The 19183-nt window shown below is 41.4% G+C and overlaps 1 protein-coding gene across 1 annotated transcript in view; it reads left to right on the top strand.

Annotated features, from left to right (window-relative positions):
• Positions 1-773: 773 nt before the first annotated feature.
• The window catches only part of cntln (centlein, centrosomal protein), a 122934-nt gene continuing 104524 nt past the window's right edge, over positions 774-19183 (top strand). The window contains exons 1-7 of the mRNA XM_061680679.1: positions 774-1146; positions 7861-7949; positions 13417-13501; positions 14543-14677; positions 16419-16598; positions 18151-18284; positions 18878-19040. Coding sequence (XP_061536663.1) covers positions 1066-1146; positions 7861-7949; positions 13417-13501; positions 14543-14677; positions 16419-16598; positions 18151-18284; positions 18878-19040 — 867 coding nt within the window. The 5' untranslated portion in view covers positions 774-1065. The remainder of the gene's footprint in view (positions 1147-7860; positions 7950-13416; positions 13502-14542; positions 14678-16418; positions 16599-18150; positions 18285-18877; positions 19041-19183) is intronic.

Raw genomic sequence — 19183 nt, 5'->3', positions numbered from 1 at the left:
TTAGTAGAGGTTTTCTTACAAATTTTCAGACTGGTGGTCCACAGTGTTTCAGTATGGGACATTTGTATTGTAAATATATATATATATATTTTTGTACTGTATGTTCAAAATCAGGCGGCACGGTGGCCGACCGGTTAGAGCGTCAGCCTCACAGTTCTGTGGACCTGGGTTCAATCCCTGGCCTCACCTGTGTGGAGTTTGCATGTTCTCCCCGTGCCTGCGTGGGTTTTCTCCGGGCACTCCGGTTTCCTCCCACATCCCCAAAACATGCATTGATTGGAGACTCTAAAATTGCCCGTAGGTGTAACTGTGCGTGCGAATGGTTGTTTGTTTGTATGTGCCCTGCGATTGGCTGGCAACCAGTCCTGGGTGTACCCCGCCTCCTGCCCGATGACAGCTGGGATAGGCTCCAGCACGCCCGCGACCCTAGTGAGGAGAAGTGGCTCAGAAAATGGATGGATGGATGGATGGATGTTCAAAATCAAATAAAAATTTTAAAGCCATTTTTGACAATATTTTCAATAGTAAACTAATTGTGTGCACAAAAAACATTGATTATATCATTATAAAAACACGTGTTTTCTGTAGGAAGAAAACATTTAAAAAAAAACAACCATACGGAGATATGATAATTTTAATGTAAATGACACTAAATAAATCACTCTTTAAAATATTGTGTGTAGATGATTTTCTCAATGCCAAATGTTGAATTTAACTGTCGTAAAAGGTCGTGCTGCCCAAGACGCAGACGAGCAACAGCGGGCTCGTTTGAAATCAGGAAGTGGACAGCTCGAAAGCGTCTTGGATGCTATTGACAGCCGTCGTGTGTGGCTCCCCAGGGTCGAAACAGACATTATAAAAACATGTCTAGTTTTAAACGCGATGTCTTTGGAACACGCTGTTGAGTCGAGGCGGAACATTTAGCAGCTACAGACACTTGAAGTGAAAGAGTGCGTGTTTCCTGCTGGCTAATGCTAGCAGGCAGAGTTAGCTCCGGTGCCTCAGTTGCACCAGTATTGTGAAAAGTGCTATTATTGAAGGTGACACTACAGTTCTGGAGCCACAATGTCCTCCGCAGACGCCCCTCGTATGTTGGCCCTGGAGGAGCAAGTAAAGAGCTTATCGGAGGAATTGGTGCAATGCCAGGTATGTCGCCAAAACATACACACGTCTGGGTTGATGATCTTACATGTACAGTAGTTTGCGTAACTTGTTTTCCTACCTTTATTGAGCCAAGGCACATTTTACATTGAAAAAAAAATCACAAGGTACACCACCAAACAAAAACGTCAAAAAAAGTGAATTGGCAGCTATTGAAAGAGCTAACTAATTGCTCAGCCTCTCACCATAAACCGCTGCCAAAGATAGAGGATCAAAGATACATTATCTAATCGACTTAAGTACAATAATTTAACAAATGTGCTAACTTTAAAATCAGTAACTGCAGCTGGTTTGTACATGTATTTAAATACACTAAGGCCATCCTCCCTTGTTCATTTAAATCCAAATGCACACAAAGTCTTCACTGAGTATAAGTGAGAAGGTTCCCTCCTCAGTTTGTGATGGAGTGCTTAATGGAGAGAGGGTTTCGATGCATACTCACCACCAGGTGGTGCTTAATAACGTGAGCTGTTGCCCATTTTGCATAAACCACATCCTATACAGCATATTTCCCAAGACAGGTAATTTCATGCAAGCTACATTCATTTGACCGACTGTATTAACGGTCAGATTAAAGAGCCATCTCTTAGCAAAATGAATGCACTGAAAAAGACATGAAAGTGAAACATTGTATTTCTCAATTGCAAGGAATCGATCATTGCATCATGAGAAAGTCAGTTCACCATTTTGAGCAACAAGAAAAAAAGCATTGCAGGAAGATGCATTTACCATTTTTATTTCATTTATTGTACTGTTTAAAATCCCTCAAGGAAAAAGTCAACACTCTACTGTATGGTGAGTGAAAGAGGCACACAAACGGTGCTGCACTTCTTGAGCTGGGGGTGGCCTTGCTCGAGGGCACCTTGACAGTAGCCAGGAAGCAAACTAGCATTTCACCAACAACTAGTTGCCATTTTGTGTGCAGTGGGACTTAAACTGTGAGCCTCTAGTTCCAAAGTCCAAGTCCTTACAGATGAGCTACTGCCATGTAGTAATTTTCTGGCATTCTCTTGCTAACATAAAAATGTATTCATCATAATTTGGCATGTGGTGATTGTCAAAGTCTTTGATATATCAGACTTGCATTACTATAATTTTATTACCAGTGGATGTCTTTTGCATTAATTTCACTCCCATTTTGTCTAGGGCTCAACCGATATGTATTTTATGATACCAATTCCAATATTTGTCAGGAAAAAATTATGATAATCTATAAATTGGCCAATTAATTAAAAAAATGAATAAAAGAACGTATTTTTTGGTCCCTTAATGCTTACAGCAACAAAGATACAGATGCTGAAATAAGTATTTTAACACATCACCATTTTTCTCATTAAATACAATCACAACTCGACCCTTATGAACATGGTGTTCATTATGGACAATCCGTGATGAGCACAGAAGTCCTATAACAGAACACCGCTCGGGTTCTGATCGGGGGGGGCGTTCCTCCCAATCACGCCCTTCCAGGTCTCACGGTCATGGCCCACGTGAGCATTGAAGTCCCCCAGCAGAACGATGGAGACCCCGCAGGATCTCTAGCAGTGGGAGCGCTCTCCAGCCCCACTTCCAAGGACTCCAAAAAGGGTGGGTACTCCGAACTGCTGTTTGGTGCATAGGTACAAACAACAGTCAGGACTCGTCCTCCCACCCGAAGGTGGAGGGAGGCTACCCTCTCGTCCACCGGGGTGAACCCCAACGTACAGGCACCTAGCCGGGGGTCAATAAGTATACTCACACCTGCTCGGCGCCTCTCACCGTGGGCAACGCCAGAGTGGAAGAGAGTCTAACCCCTCTTGAGAGGACTGGTATCAGAGCCCAAGCCGTGTGTGGAGGCGAGCCCGACTATATCTAGTGGGAACTTCTCGACCTCACACACCAGCTCGGGCGCCTTCCCTGCCAGAGAGGTACATTCCACGTCCCTAGACCCAGGGGATCAGATCGCCAAGGTCCCACATTACCCTTTCGGGCTGTGCCCGGCTGGGCCCCATGGGTGCAGGCCCGACCACCAGGCGCTCGCCTTCGAGCCCACCTCCAGGCCTGGCTCCAGATGGGGGCCCCGGTGACCCACGTCCGGGCAAGGGAAAACGTCTTCCTGAATTGTTTGTCGTCATAGGGGTTTTTGGTGCCGTGCTTTGTCTGGTCCCTCACCTAGGACCTGTTTGCCATGTGTGACCCTGCCAGGGGCATAAAGCCCCAGACAATTTAGCTCCTAGGATCATTGGGACGCACAACCCCCTCCACCACGATAAGGTGACAGCTCAAGGAGGGACAAAGAAAAGTACAGTTGTGTATGCACAGCAGCTACGAAAATTGGCTGTTTTTTTGTTTCAACCTATCTAAGTGAATCAGACTTTTCCAAAATGAACTTTATCAATAACAAACACAGAACACGCCTGACTGATGCTAATTTACAAGATTCACTCAGAGTTACAGTGTCAAATTATACACCAGATTACAACACACTGGTGAGCAGAATGCGATGCCAGGCCTCCCACCAACATAAATGATTAGATCACAGAGACAATATTTGTTTTGAAAACATCATATCAATATGGCATTAAAGATATTGCACAAAATGTTAAAACATGTTCAGAATGGACTTTATAACTTGTGACAAGAAGATGGATGATGTCTTTGTCCTAAAAATGTTACAAATGATCATTTGTACTACAAGGACAGCAGGTGTTCCCCCTGACTTTCAAATATTTGAGCACATAAACATAAATAAATATTTCTTATTTAAACAGGTTTTTCTGACCATTATTGTGGAAAATAATTACCATTGATATGTGAGCACTCTCTTCACATAGTGTTACTACTACTGCTATTCTTTTTTATTATGAATACTATTAAAAAGTGATCCGTGCAGTTTTGTTAATTCGGAAGTTTGCTGCAAACAGGTTATGTAGTCCTTTATACTATCGGTGCTCACGAAGTAGCCCTCAGACTCAAAAAGGTTGGTGACCCCTGCTTGAGAGTCTTCCAGATTGCTTAATTTATGTTGAAATAAAAAATAAAAAACACCACCTTTTTCACGTCTTTGGTGTTTGCATATCTGTTTAAAGTAAATTCAGCATGGCAGCATTCTAGCTCTTGTCAGAACAACGAAAATGGTATGTTATTCATAGATTTGTTGTGATTCTAAATTCTAATTCGGTGGTATTTTTTTTCGGCTGTCTCAAATGCCAATTCGAGTCAACACCTATTTGTGAAGACCCCTAATATTTTATGCCATTTTTAAAACAAAAAATATTTTTTGATCACGCGACGTCTCTCGGCTGGCCTGGGAACGCTTTGGGATCCCCTCGGAAGAGCTGGATGAAGTGGCTGGGGAGAGGGAAGTCTGGGCGTCCCTGCTAAAGCTACTGCCCCCGCGACCCGACCTCGGATAAGCGGTAGAAAATGGATGGATGGATTATTTTTTGACCAAATGTGAGAGAGTAATATTTGCACTGTAAGAGCCGATCACTTCCTGCTGATTTTCTTGCTGCCCCTAACGTAAACTGCCTGACACGCACACCGTCCTTGGTGGTCTCATCTTGGAGTACGACAGCAGAGCTTCGGACCGTCTAATTGAGGGGGCTTTAGTTCTGTAGTGTACCATTTAAATATTGCCATTTGAATACCAGTGATGTCTTAAGTCTCTGGCAAGATGTACTTGGGGACAGCCATTAACTACAAAGGCACCCATCTGTCAGACAGCAAGTGCTCCTGCTAGACTGATGCTAATTTAATTATGTTGTGTGGCTGGATTCCAATGGCTCACCCCAGTATGTTTGGCCCGTGGTGTTTCAGTGTCTTAAAATGTAAAATGAATAATTCATCCAGCCATCAAATCAAACGCACATTCAACACGTTTAAGTGTGCACTGATGAGGGTCCTGACCAAACACTTGGCAACCTCATGGCTAATGGCGGCTAAAGGCCTTGCATGTTTTAAAGTTATCCTCTGCTTCTTAACTTTAGCTGCATTGCAGGATCTCTAGCACCCGTTCTACTGGGTATCCACGCAGATCCATGCAGATCGCATAGCTTGACAGTCCTTCCACTTTATATGTTCTCCTCATGGTCTCATCAAGGTCCGCGCTGCCATTTTGCTAAATAATTGATTAGACACTTTTGAGATGGAGGGGCTAAAATTCATGTACTAATTGGAGACCAGTGGATTCCAGTGGGAGGGATGACTTTTATCTTGTGATGATGTGAACATAATTTATCAGATAATTTTATATCAAGTCGATTTGGTATAATTCTGTCTTTTAATGTCAGACGAAGTTTTATTTATTTATTTATTTTTTTAGATGTCCCTCATTAAACGAAATGTAGCTTTAAAAACCCGAGACAATTTGAATTGGAAATGTGTCAGGGGTGGGCGGGGTTCGTCGACTTGAAGATGACTCACTCTGTCATCAGTTTTGAGTTTCTTTGGGGCTGCTTACTTTGGGAAAAACAGATCTGGAGAGTGCTTGATTAATGAAGAAACTGCAAGCTCCATATCAAAATGGATGCCAGCCCTTCGCTGGTCATAAATAGTGTATCATGACAAGTGTCAATGCATGCTCCCCTTGAGTCGAAGGTCACATCCCAGACGCTTGCGTTCAGAGCCATTAATGACTGATTCAGGCAGATCAAAAATTATTTTGTACAAGACGGCTTAAATTATTGATCAACTCTATTCCCTGGTATGCTAATGTCATCAGCGATTCCTCTTCATTTTTGTTTTTTAAGGGAGAGAAAGCTGACATGTTTTGCTGCTGTCCTTATCGGAGATAAGCCAAAGAAAAATGTTTAATGTTAAGTGTCAAAACTCAAACGACAAACACTCTCCTGCTGTGCTTTGATTCATTGCGGTTATAAAGTTGCTCTTCAATACCAAACTCTTAAGTTCGGCTCCAATTACCGGAGACAAATTCCTTGTGTGTTTTTTGGACATACTTGGAAAATAAAGACGATTCTGGTACTGATATCGATGTCATGTACTCACTAGTACAGTGGACCTGCACTTCTGTTTAATCTGGCCTCCTGAGCGTTGGCATTATCAAGAGTCACAAATACTTGTGAAATTAATTTAGCCAATTTTCCTAAAATGGCTTATTTTATACGTTTTGTCTTAATTTCTCATTAATTGGTTGATTGGTTGAATATTAATAAAACTAAATGCATATACTATCGGTACATTTATCAATGCTTGGAATGGTTAATTTCTATTATTCTCAATAATTAAGTGGCATTGAGTAATATACAGTATTTGTAGAATAAACCTTTAAATTGTTAAAATTTTTATTTACTTTGCATTCATTTACGAAATAATTGGTTAATTGATTTATTTTAGGCGACACGGTGACGACTGGTTAGGACATCTGGCTCAGAGTTCTGAGGAACCGGGCTCAAATCTGGCCTCCCCTGTGTGGAGTTTGCATGTTCTCCCCATGCCTGTGTGGGTTTTTCCCGGGTACTCCGGTTTCCTCTCACATCCCCACAAACCTGCGTGGTAGGTTAATTCAAGACTCTAAATTGCCCGTAGGTGTGAATGTGAGTGCAAATGGATGTTCGATTATATGTGCCGTGCGATTGACTGGCAATCAGTTCAGGGTGTACCCCGCCTCTCGCCCAGAATCAGCTGGGATAGGCTCCAGCACGCCCGCGACCCTAGTGTGGATAAGCGGTACGGAAAATGAATGAATGAATGAATGAATGATTTATTTTAGATAGAACAATATGAAACAACAAATTATTTTATTATTCAAATAAACCATTTTTTCAAACAGTTTCTTTTTACCTCATCTACAAATGACCTAGACCAGCTATCTATTTAAGAAATCCAGTCTAGCCCTTCAGCATAAAAGGTTTGCTAACCCCAGTCTAATTAGATGTCATTTTGGCCTCCAAATGTGATGTGGAGGGGACACACATTTATATATTTGGAGCCACGTATAAAATCACGTTAAGGGCCATCAGAATCTAAGGGATTTTGAGGCAAATGTTTGGAAAGCATTTAGCAGCTAACCAAACTATTTGTACACTGCAGATAAATACAGAAATAAACCTACACTGGCCTGAACTTTTGATACAACCAAAATATCGAACATGACAAAGAAGGCACAGAAGTTTGTCCCCTAATGTGTTAACTGTATTTTAGTTTGGGAAAAAAAATCAAGAGCATGAAGTAAAATAGTGCGTTTATTGTACAATGTAACATTTACAAAAATGAAAAATGTAAAAATAAAATGAACATTTTGAACAGAGCCTGTTTCATTCCCCACGTGCAATGAGTTGTCACCCAGACATTTATTCCTTCCGATTGGTCCTGATTTAGCAGAGCAGTGGAGGTATGTAAATGACGACTATTAAATATCAATCAATCCAGCTTTTTTCAAATGTATATAGCACTTATTATAAATGTTGCTTTACATGATTTAAAAGTATAAAAATAAATCAATCCTGCCCGCCGCGTATAAGTACAGTATGTATGCCCCCCCCCCCCCCACACACACACACACACAGATGTCAGCAAAGATATCCAAATGTAAACTTGTGATGTGAGAGTATTAATAGCAGCGCACTTGCATTCATAGTGTTAAACAACAGTATTAATACCAAATAGAGCTCATGTAGAAGGAGAAATTGGCTTTGTGAACTGAATTGGACACTATTTTAGTCCAATTAAGAATGATAGACGCTAACTTTGTTTTCCCAGGCTGATAAAGACTTTGTTTGGTCCCTGTGGAAACGACTCCAAGTAGAACATCCAGACCTGACCCAGGCTGTGAGTCTGGTAGTTGAGCGGTGAGTAGATGCATCTTTTTGCAACACCCCCCTCCATTGTTGTATATTTCTTCTTTTTTTTTTTTTTCTCCTTTACCTCTCCAGTGTGGTGAGATAAGCATGAAAGTCGCTCTGCAGACGTAAGGCACCTTGGCCATTCTACTGGGGTTAGGACGGAATTTGCCGCAGATGCGATTTAAGCCTTGTTATCCACGGTATCGCAGTTCAGCCATGGAAACCTTTTTAATGAAAACACTCTTACACGGCTCCCGTTGTGGACCGTCGAAAGACCCCTGCCAACACGCGTCTTTAATGGATAAATTGAGATTGAATATGACCTTTTTCACGGAGTGGCTAAGCCACATAAAGATCAGTGGCATGGGAACGTTCACAAGAGATAAAATATGTACAGTTTTCCTGACAATGCCCATGTGTATAAATGTAATCTAATATAGGAGGCTTCTGTCTTTGGGTATGTTCCTGAACAGAAAGATCCAAGGACGGGAATTTCTGGCGTAGATACTTGAAAGCACGCTGCCTCTAAAGCAGACCATGCACCCACTTGACTTCTCAGGTTGTTATTTTTGAAAGTGTAACATTTTTCATCCCTAAAGAGAAGTCATCTCCCCTGCAGCATGTTGAAACGCTTTATCAGGGGATGTTTGAATATGGTTTAGACATCCTTACCGGTTTTTGTCACTGGAGCTACTGTAGAATTTGAGGGTGTGGAGTGCGTCCACACAGGACAAATTTGATAAATACACTGGTCAACAAAAAATGGATTTTCTAAAAGTTTGTTTTAACTGATTTAGGACATTTTAGATTTTCTGATTAATCCAAATATCACATTGGTTTTGCTCAATCAGGTCAACCTATTGAACTATGGGCACCATTTTGTTTTGCTTGCTTTAGAGGTTCAAGTAAACAGAGGTTCATGCTCTACATTTTGAACAATGATGACGTAACATTCAATAAACAGGTACTTACTTTTATCAGTCTACTATTCATCTTAGAATAAGCAAAGTTTGTAATATTTGATTAATAAACTGTTAATTACTGGTACTTGGGATAAAAACTAAATGAAACAAACAAATTGATTTTCAGATTCAGTAATGCTAAATTACTTTTTTTTTTTTTTTTTTTTTTGGTAGCCCAGTGATATGAAGGTAGTATGATTTCTTTGATTTGTCGATTGATCAGGTTTGAACATCATTGTCCTAACCCTGATTTGCGCCAAACAAGGGAACCAAAGAGTAATCGCTCGCCGACACACACAGACCAAAATTTTACCAGGCTACACAAACTGAAAAGACAAGGACCACTGTTCTAATGACAACCAAGGGAAATGAGAAATATGTTACAGTTATGACCCACGTCACCGGCCCGCCATTTCGTTGTGGCTGCATCTCTATGGGCTTTATAACATGAACATACAATTTATTAAAACATTTTTTGTTACATTACCAAAATAGAAGACAGGATGTTTACATTTCATTTGTTTACGTCATGATTTTGTGCTTAGTCACTGATATGCTGTAAAAAGATTTTGTTGACTTGGTTTGAATCACTGCTGCACTAGGACTTTCAGTATAGCTATATAAAAAGATATCATGTTGGGCAAATTCAAATAAAAAGTATCAAGACAAATGAGACAATTTAGATGTGCGCAGTTTTCTTCCTTCTTAATGCATGTGCCAAGGTACAGGACCAAGACTCTGTATCTGCAGATACTCCAAATCAAGTGACTTGGACTCAGGTTTGGGTGCAAAAAAATTGTGATTGGGACATGCCTATTTAAAACAGAAAGTTGGCTTTTCGTCAAGTTGCAACTCAAATGCTTTTTTTGTGTGTGGAACATTTGGTCAAACACTAAAAGGGCTAGTGTAAAAGCTAATTTCACTTTTCCACTGTTGGGCTTAACGCTCTGCTCTCCTCGGTTTCCATAAGATTGCAGTACGAAACTGCAAAAATCCTGGCCGTCACTCATAACGAGACCCAGTAACAAACAAGAACATGGGAGGAGAGCAAGGGTCTTTTTATTCGAGAGGGAACTGAGGGCAAACAGGGCGCTGCTGCAGAGTGGAGACGGTGAAGTAAAATATTGCAGCATCCAGAGCGAAAGCACAACAAGGTGATTGTTTACTAGTCCTTTCTAGCCATGTATCATGAAATGGTAAAATGTTGCGTCGATAACAAATCTGCTCGACTGATGTGTGACCACCAGACCATCACCTGTATGGCATCTGCTCGACACACTTGGCTGATTGAGTACTGGAAATAGTACCTGTTATTTGGAAGTAGAAATACCATATAAAAGGGCCAAGAGAACTTGGACTGATGTACGTGATAGTGAATAAGGACTAATGTGTATTGCATAACGCACCAAGGGGTTTGGTCTCTACCACAAAAGCAAATTATAAGCGCAAACACAGCTAAAATAACCATGGGTGCACATTACATACTACATCAAGGGTCTGAGAGTTGTTAGCAGATTCAGGAGAGTAAAAAATAAACACTGCGTGTAAGTGCGTAGAGAGAGTTACTCTGTACAGGTGCCCCCTGTTCCTTCTCCGTACCCTCTTCAGTTACTTCATAGCCCCACAGGAAACCCATCAAAGTCTGCTGGTCCACGGAGACTGCTGGGGGAACATCCACCCAGAGATCGCAGTGTGTACTGTATCACCTGATGCGCAGGAGGATATTGACATGGTAATTGTGTCGACTCCAGTCAAGCGCAGGTTCCCACCGGCAGCCTCCGTTCAAACCCCCTCCTTTCCCCCGTGTGGATTTTTTTGTGGAGCGATTGGTAGCTTTGCGGGGAAATGCAGTGAACACAGCCCCGACGCACCAGGAGATGTAGCTAGGGCAGCACACGTTCCATCTCCCACCCCCAGAGACCCCCAAGATACTTATTTGAGTGTTTGTCAGTGGGGAAAGCCTGATCAGAAAGGGAAAAGACTGGAGGAAAGGCCTTGAAGATGGGAGGTATAGCAGGAGTGAGCGATGCGTACATGGAGGAGGGGGGCCCTGGTGGCCTCGAGCAGTTGAAACAAACCGGTCCCCAATTGCTGCTCTGTTTTTGTCTCCCTAGAAGTTCACACGATTAAAGATGTGCTAGGGGCTGAAAGAAAGTTCACCCTGGTGCTGTTGTAAATCTTTTGAGGGTTACACATTTTCTTCTGGATCTGTATTTACAATAATACAGGAAGAACATTAATTGGCTCCGTGTTCATGGTGATGCATTTTAAAGGGCCCATGTTAACATGGGCCCTTTAAATCATCTATTAAATCATCATCATCTATTCATCTTCTATAGAGCTTGTCCTCATAAGGGTTGCGGGTCAGCTGGACCTTATCTTTGTTGACTTTGAGCAAGTGGCACAGTACACCCTCAACTGATCGCCAGTGAATCGCAGGGCGCATACAGTCAAATAACCATTCTTACTCACTTGCACACTTGTGGACAATTTAGTCTTCAATTGCACATTGAGCTCATGGTCAATTGCATTGGGAGGAAGCCGGAGTTCCCACCCAAAAAAATTTAAATAAATAAATAAATAAATAAACACCGGCTCGGGATGAAACGCACACAGGCCTGAGCTGAGATTTGAATCTGGGACATCTCGACTATGAGGCAAATGGTAACCACGAGTGGACAGTACGGCCCCCTTGTTACGATCCATCCATTTTCTGAACGGCTTCTCCTCACTGGGGTCGCGGGCGTGCTGGAGCCTATCCCAGCGATCATCGGGCAGGAGGCGGGGTACACCCTGAACTGGTTGCCAGCCAATTGCAGGGCACATACAAACAAACAACCATTCACACTCACAGTCACGCCTACGGGCAATTTAGAGTCTCCAATTAATGCATGTTTTTGGGATGTGGGAGGAAACCGGAGTGCCCGGAGAAAACCCACCCTGGCAAGGGGAGAACATACAAACTCCACACAGGCGGGGCCGGGGATTAAACCCCGGTCCTCAGAACTGTGAGGCTGACGCTCTAACCAGTCGGCCACCATGCCGTGTCCCATGTTAAGATATTTCCCTCAAATAGACACCCCTTTTTTCCCATGCAGAAAAAAAACTGGTAGTGTTATTACCTCAGTTCATAGTCGCAGTTGTTCACATGTGACTGTTAAAGTCCCTATTCAGTAAATTCATAGATTTGTTCCTTAACGCATGATGCAATGTTTGAAGATAATTGCTGAATGCGTGAAAATACTGAGAACTATGCAGGACAGAATTCTCCAGTTTATAGGGTTAAACAGTCTTTCACCATTTCATTTGTATTCTTGATTTTACTTGGGGACTTGGCTACAACAGATGCCCAGTGACTGTGTTGGGCGAATGGCATGAGTCCCCCCAACCTCACTACATGATGGCTGCTAATTTGATGTGACTATATTGGGGGGAAAAAAACTATCTGATAAAGTGACAAAATATGTTTATTCTATTTATGTATAGCCCAGCTTTAAGTGGCTAACGTTAGGTTATGCTAGACTAATGCATGCTCGACTAATGCATATTGCTTAGTTATTAATGGTAGGAAACAAATTACCGTTCTGCTGCAGACTGAGAGGAACGGTGTTGATTCTTATATATTGATCAGTGTCTTCTGGCTCAGCATTGGATTCTGGCTCTGGTGGCTCAAACATATAGGAATGTGTGTAGTAGGGCTGGGCGATTACTACCGCTACTGCTTCTACTACTACTACTACTACTCCAAGTAACAAAGGTTAACAAAGGTGCATTCAAGGTGCTTTTGTAATGCAGGAACTTGTAAATACACACTGCGCCATTCACCACATTAATAGTTTTTCTTTGATTTAAATGTCATTATGATTGTGAGAAGGCCAAATTGAAATATAATTTCAATTAATTGCCCAGTTGTGTAGGTATTACAAAGTTGCTAGACGAAGTAGCGTGAAATTTTTCAGGTCCAAGTTGTGGTGTTTGATTGACGGTTGATCAGGGACACGATGATTTTGAAGCCTCATTTTATATACTTGGGGGGGGGGGGGGGGGTAGTTTAGATGTTTAGTTTGTATTTACAGGGACTTTAAAGAGTTATCTCCTTAGCCCATTTTAGCACTTACTGTTACTAACCAAAACAGCAGCACCTACCAAGTAGCAAGTAAACAGTCCATCGGGGATTTAAATGTGGCATCTTCTGACATGCTGTTAACAAATTCCCTGCACGTGATTAAAAAATATTTTATGTCTTTTTAATTGCTCCAGTAGATGTGACAAAATCACTTCACAATGTTCCGGCGGAGCTTTGTGACTTATGAGTTCTGGCCAGCCCGTTATGGTTTTTTTGCCATTTCGCTAGATTTCTCTGTTGTGGTCTTTTTTTTTTTTTTTTTTTTTTTTTTTTTTTTAAAGCTGACTTTGAAATGCCACTTTCATTTGACATAAACTGGGTTATCAGTACACTTCATTGGCTGACCTGCAAATTTCCGTCATTCCTTCCAACTTCCGTCTTCTAGTGAGAGGCACAAAGGCGAGATGAAGGACAGGAAGGTGCTGGAGATCCTCCAGGCCAAAGACCACAAGATACAGGATCTAGAACAGGTATTGTGTAGTTTTTATCGCAAAGCCCCTAACATTGAATAATAGGAGTGGGACCCTTTTTATTTCATATTTTTGTCCCTTTCCATTACAGTACACTCCCCTACTACTATTACATCTACTACTATTTAAACAAATATATTTATATATTTTTTTTTAAACATAAGCTTTCATTATTAACCTTACGGGGAATGTGTACATGCTATGCTTTCTGTCCTACATTTAAAAAAATCGTTGTTCCCCTTCCCCTCCAATGAGTTGAGCACAACTGGGGTTCAAATGGTTCTTTCCGACCTCATTATCAACGTTTGACTTTATTTGACGCGCCCACATCTAAATCTCTATTAAAGCCCCCGCCCCTGTGCTCTTAGCACAGTGATCTGGAAGTAGCGAGGACTGCCTCAATCCACGATCTGGACGGATCAGACCAATTTCCCCCATCGTGGCAATTAATTGCATCCCAGAGCAGCGTGTTATTTGAAACGAGTGCACGCTCGCAGAAGGTAGTGGATTACAAGACAATTCCAAATCGCAGCCGCCTTTGCAGAGAGGCCAGAAGGGCCAAAAAAGCTGCCATGAAGCCAGCATTAAATTTTCGTTCACAACAACGTCTCAGTAACATTGCTATTTGCCTTCAGCTTAATGAACCGGAACAATCAATAGAAAGAAATATGATTCATGAATGACTACAACCCCAAACGCAAGTCTTTGTCAGTTCAAGTCAGTGGTAGTCAATTGCTTTTCTGCCACCCAGAAGTATCCTTACGCCTATTGTTTACAGACATTATGAAATGGTCTACGTCGCTGTCAAATCTTATCAAGTCAGATTGTCATTTACTGTGCTTATGTAGGAAGTTTTTACTTTTTTGCTCCATTATATCCAGACAAAAATTACCTAATTTTCACCAATAAGATCTGCATTGTTGTCACTTTTTGATTTCTCAGGTCACAAATGCTTAAGTCTTGGCAAATACATTTTCCCCGTGAAGGTAAAAGTGCATTATTTGACTTCTGTCTTCTCTTTTGCTGGATGTCTGTCTGCAGAAACTGTCAGAGAAGCAGCAAGAGGTAAACAAGCTGCTCCAAAGACGCCCAGTGATGGACGAGGAGGCATCTTTAATGAAGAGTGAGCTGGAAGCCGTGTGTCAACAGCTGCTCAACAAGAGCACACAACTCCAGGTTGGTCTGACAAATTCTCTTTCATGCGGCATCAAAAGTGACATGTCCCCCTGTCACTTTAGTCACAGACAAGGGAGAGGATTTCTCTTGATTGAAGACCCTGGCCTTTGTCTTTTTCCCCCGGAATTGTTTTGCCACAGACAACAGAGCAGACTGTACTTAACAGTTGGTAAAGAAAAGCAGGTTGTTAACTTGCAGATAAATACTTCATGACAGCGTCAGTGGGGAGGAGAGTGGAAAGAGTGTGTATTATGGCATGGCTGACCCTAATTATGGCTACACGGGACCCGGCTATGATTAATTGATAGAGGGACGGTCCTCTCACAGTTTTGGTGTGGTCTCACAGTGAGAGATGGCGGGGGGGACAGCATCAAAAGGGGAGTCTAATGGGCCTTGGGGCAAGCGTCATTCTCATTAGAGCCGACAAGTCGGCCCTTCTACCTGCATGTGTCCGGCTAACACAGCCGGCGGCTCGCTCGCAGGGGCCCCTCAGCACAGGTGACCTTGGCCAATCAGTGTCTCACACAGGAATCTCCTGGAATAAAATAGAGAAAAAAACTAAATATCAAAGCCCTGCCAATCATTACATATTCATTTCAGGCTAAAACCCCTTGTGTTACTTATTTAAAAACCCAAGGGGCCACTCCTTCCAGCAATACAGTAAACCGTAGTCCAGTGGGGATACTCAACAAAGCCACCCACGGTAGGTGAAAAACCGCAATATAGAAAGCCTACAGAAAAAAACTTTTTTACTCCTCCCACACACTTTAAACAAATTTAGTAGTATTGTAATAATGAGTAGTAGTTTTTAATGTATTCCTTAGTTCTCACTCTTTCGCTCGCAGAGTTCTCCAAATAAGGAGCAAAGCGTGCTTGCTTCAAGCTTTTTATTTGTTACTACCAATTGATGTTTACTGTAAAACTGGCTTGGAAAATAAGATAATTAAATGTTGTGTATTTAAACACCAAAATCTGCAACCAAACCATGTATTTACAAAGGGCCGCTAGCTTAATGCTAACATACAGTGGATATAGAGTCTATACATCCCTGTTTAAATGTCAGGTTTTTTTTTTCTACCATTAAAGTAGCCTACATCTTGTACATCTCAATTGAAATGTTTTTACGCTTTGCGAGAGTGGAAGTTAACAAAAACAACTGAAATACTGTGATTGCACAAGTGTGCACACCCTCATAATCACTGATTTTGCAGTGTTCAGAAAAACCCAGACACATTCAAACTCATGTTTAATGGGAGTTAGCACAAAGCTGCGAAAAACAACCCAAAAGAATGATGCTGCCACCACCATGCTTCACTGTTGGATTGCTGTTCTTTTTAGAGATGAGCAGTGTTGTGTTCGCACCAAACACACCTTTTAAAATTATGGCCAAAAAGTTCAGCCTTCGTTTCATTGGACCATAACCATTTTACGGTTAGCCAATCTACATTTGAACTTGCCTATATACTATCAAAACTCATAAACATAATCATTTAAAAATATCTGATTTAGCAGGGGCGCAAAAGACACGTAAACCGTGATACAGCAAGGGTTCACTGTATTTAACATTTATATCAAATCAAATCCAAATTAGTGCAGAACTTTTTGACTTGTACTGGTCGAAACAATCACAAATGTAGGGGAAGTGAAAACCTTCTCTGTAATAACTTTTTCTTCTGCTATTGTTTATTTGGCCCTCTCGACCCCTTCTCCTGACACACACACCTCCCTCATCCTCGTCCAGGAATTGAAGACGGAGTGTGGGAGGAAAGAGGAGGAGGCGCAGCAGGCAGTGCGTGCTCTCGAGGAGGAGAAAGGGGGATTAACGTCCCGCTGTGTCGCCCTGCAAGCTGACCTGGAGGAGAAGGAGAGGTTGGCCAAGCACCACCATGGGCAGAGGGAGGCTGCTCAGGCCAGAGTCAAGGTTTGAATAACACACACAGGATGGTCCTTGTCCTCTATAGCGTTTCCCTTTCTTCTGCACACCTTGACATCTGTGATCCCCCACTCCTTTTCCTCTCAAACTAACATTGAAAAAGAAAATCGCTGCAGCAAAGTTTAAAAACAGACTCATGGAAGAACACCATCCGGCATATCTTCCAATAAAAATAAACTTTTTATTTATTTTTTTTCAGTGATAATAGGAGACATTGATGACAAAACAAGTACCTTTTGTTTATAATTTGTGAAAATAAAAATGTATTTTTGATATACAAAGAGAGGCACCCTGAAAAGAAAAAAAATGCATGAAATTACAAGAAAAAGACAAGAAATAAACCCTGTGATTTTACTAGAGCTCGGACTCACCTTCTAAATTCCCATTTAGTCCAGCAAATGAAAAATCAGATTTGCTGCGTTTCGCTCTGAGAAAAAATAAATACATTTTAGTTTAAAAAGGCTTACCTTAACCAGGACCCCTTGCTGGGTTTTGCGCCGATCGGTGCTGTGAATCTTCACTGCCTTGGACCAACTGCATCCTTTCTAGCTAGCCGGCTGGCTAACTAGCCAGGGCTAGCTAACCAGTGCTACCGAGTCGACTGGCTATCTGCCACACTGTGTTGGATTGACTTTCTCCCATGCATTCTGCCGCAGTCGCAATGCACCTCAGCGATAGCTCCTTTTCGACTTTGGTTGTATCTGAGGAGCTCCTCAAGCAAGGTTATTGGATGCCTCCTTCTGTGGAGATCTCTTACTCTTACGAATACTTATTCCTTGTAAAATTATTTTTGTTCTTGTAACATTTTCACTTTATTCCAATAAAATTTATATTTTTTCCTTATTGGTATACGTAAATTACATATTTTTTACTTGTAAATTTGAAACACTTTTCTGATAAAATTACTATTTTATGCTTTTAAAATACTACTCCCCCCCCACACATATTATGATTACTCTTGTAAAGTTATTTCTAATTTCTCATTTTAACTTGATTCTCAGTGTCGCGATGTAAAATGATGGCATTAAAATGTTTTTCTTTGGATATTATGATTTATTCTCTTAAAATTACAACTCCAGTAAAATTGCAATTCTTTTTACTCATTTCTTCCGTAGTAAATTATTTACTTTTTACTTGTGAAATTGCAGTTTTTTTCCCTATATTACGACTTCATTCTTGTAAAATTACATCTGATTTCTCGTAGTATTGCAACTTTATTTTCATAAAATAAAAATTTCTTGTTACATTATCATTTTACTCATAAAATTACGACTTAATTTTTTCTTGTAATCTTGCAACTTTGTTCTTGCAAATTCCAGCTTTTCCTACTTGATTTTACCAATGTATTCTTGAAAATTCAAACTTTTTTGTTACATTGTCATGCTGTAATGTCAAACCACGGTTCTATTATTTTTGGTAGCGATGTAAATTTGAACATGAAAAATCCATTTAACATTTCCAGACATGTTTATCCTTAGCAGATATAATTTTTGACAGTCCTTTACAAATGAGATTACTTACTACAGTAATTCCTTACCAGGATCTTGAGGAAGAACTACGCAGCGCCTGGCAGGAGGTATCCAGGATGCAGAGCCTTAACAGCACCCTGGCAGCTTGCGTCTCTATCAAAGAACAGGAGGTGGCAACAAAAGAGGATCAGCTTCATAAACTTGGGTGAGTTCTATGTGACACGATACACCTCATTTGCTTTCTCCTAACAACTACGAGTAAATTAGTTACATTTTGTGGGGAGTGTGTTGTTTAAATGAAATGCACTGTGCGTGTAGTGCATGTGGATTGAGGTAAGTATATTGCTCTCAATGCCAAGGCTTGGGGGTGACACTGATATTTCCAACCACGGCTCACCTAAAGCCACTCTGTAAGCCCTGCATAGTGGATTCACTTTAAAGGAGGGAGAAAAGGGAAACTGGGCAGGCTTTGGCTAAGCTGTAGTCGATATGATAAAAACTCTGGGAACCGTTAGGAGCCTTAGAGGTAATCTCAACCTTTTTTTAACTACTTTTCTGTTTTAATGGCCGCTGCGCTCTGATGTGTCAGTCACATTCAGAGCTTGCCAAGGCCTCTCAAGGTTTTAGCTCAGTGATTAAAGATGGCTTCACGTCTTAGAGGAGCACTTTACTCTTGTAATTCCATAGGAACTCAGGGAATTGATCCGTATTATCTGTACTTTATCGGTCACAGTGTTGTGCTGATATTAATTTGTGTGACACACTTTGTGCGCATTTGTATGTGGGAGTGCGCCCCAGGTGTGAGTTTGAAGAAGTGCAGACGTTGTACAAACGAAGCACGGAGCACGCGGAGGCACAGAGTCATCTAATCAAGCAACTAGAGGGACTCAATGTGGACACACAGAGAGTGATGAGGAACCAGGAAGAGGCGCACACTGCTGACACCACCTCCTGTCAGAAGGTACACGCATGCATGCACACACTTGGTCTAACAACCTACAATTATTTGAAAAGGATATTGCATTAGGGCTGTTAATGTAGTGATTCACATTGCTGACTTTCTTTATCTTGATACGATTCAATTCCTGGTCAATACCTGGTTCA

Source organism: Phycodurus eques, chromosome 6 (assembly GCF_024500275.1).
Source record: "Phycodurus eques isolate BA_2022a chromosome 6, UOR_Pequ_1.1, whole genome shotgun sequence".
Lineage (NCBI taxonomy): Eukaryota > Metazoa > Chordata > Actinopteri > Syngnathiformes > Syngnathidae > Phycodurus > Phycodurus eques.
The sequence above is the reverse complement of the archived record's forward strand: the minus strand, read 5'-3'. Positions and strand labels throughout refer to the sequence as shown.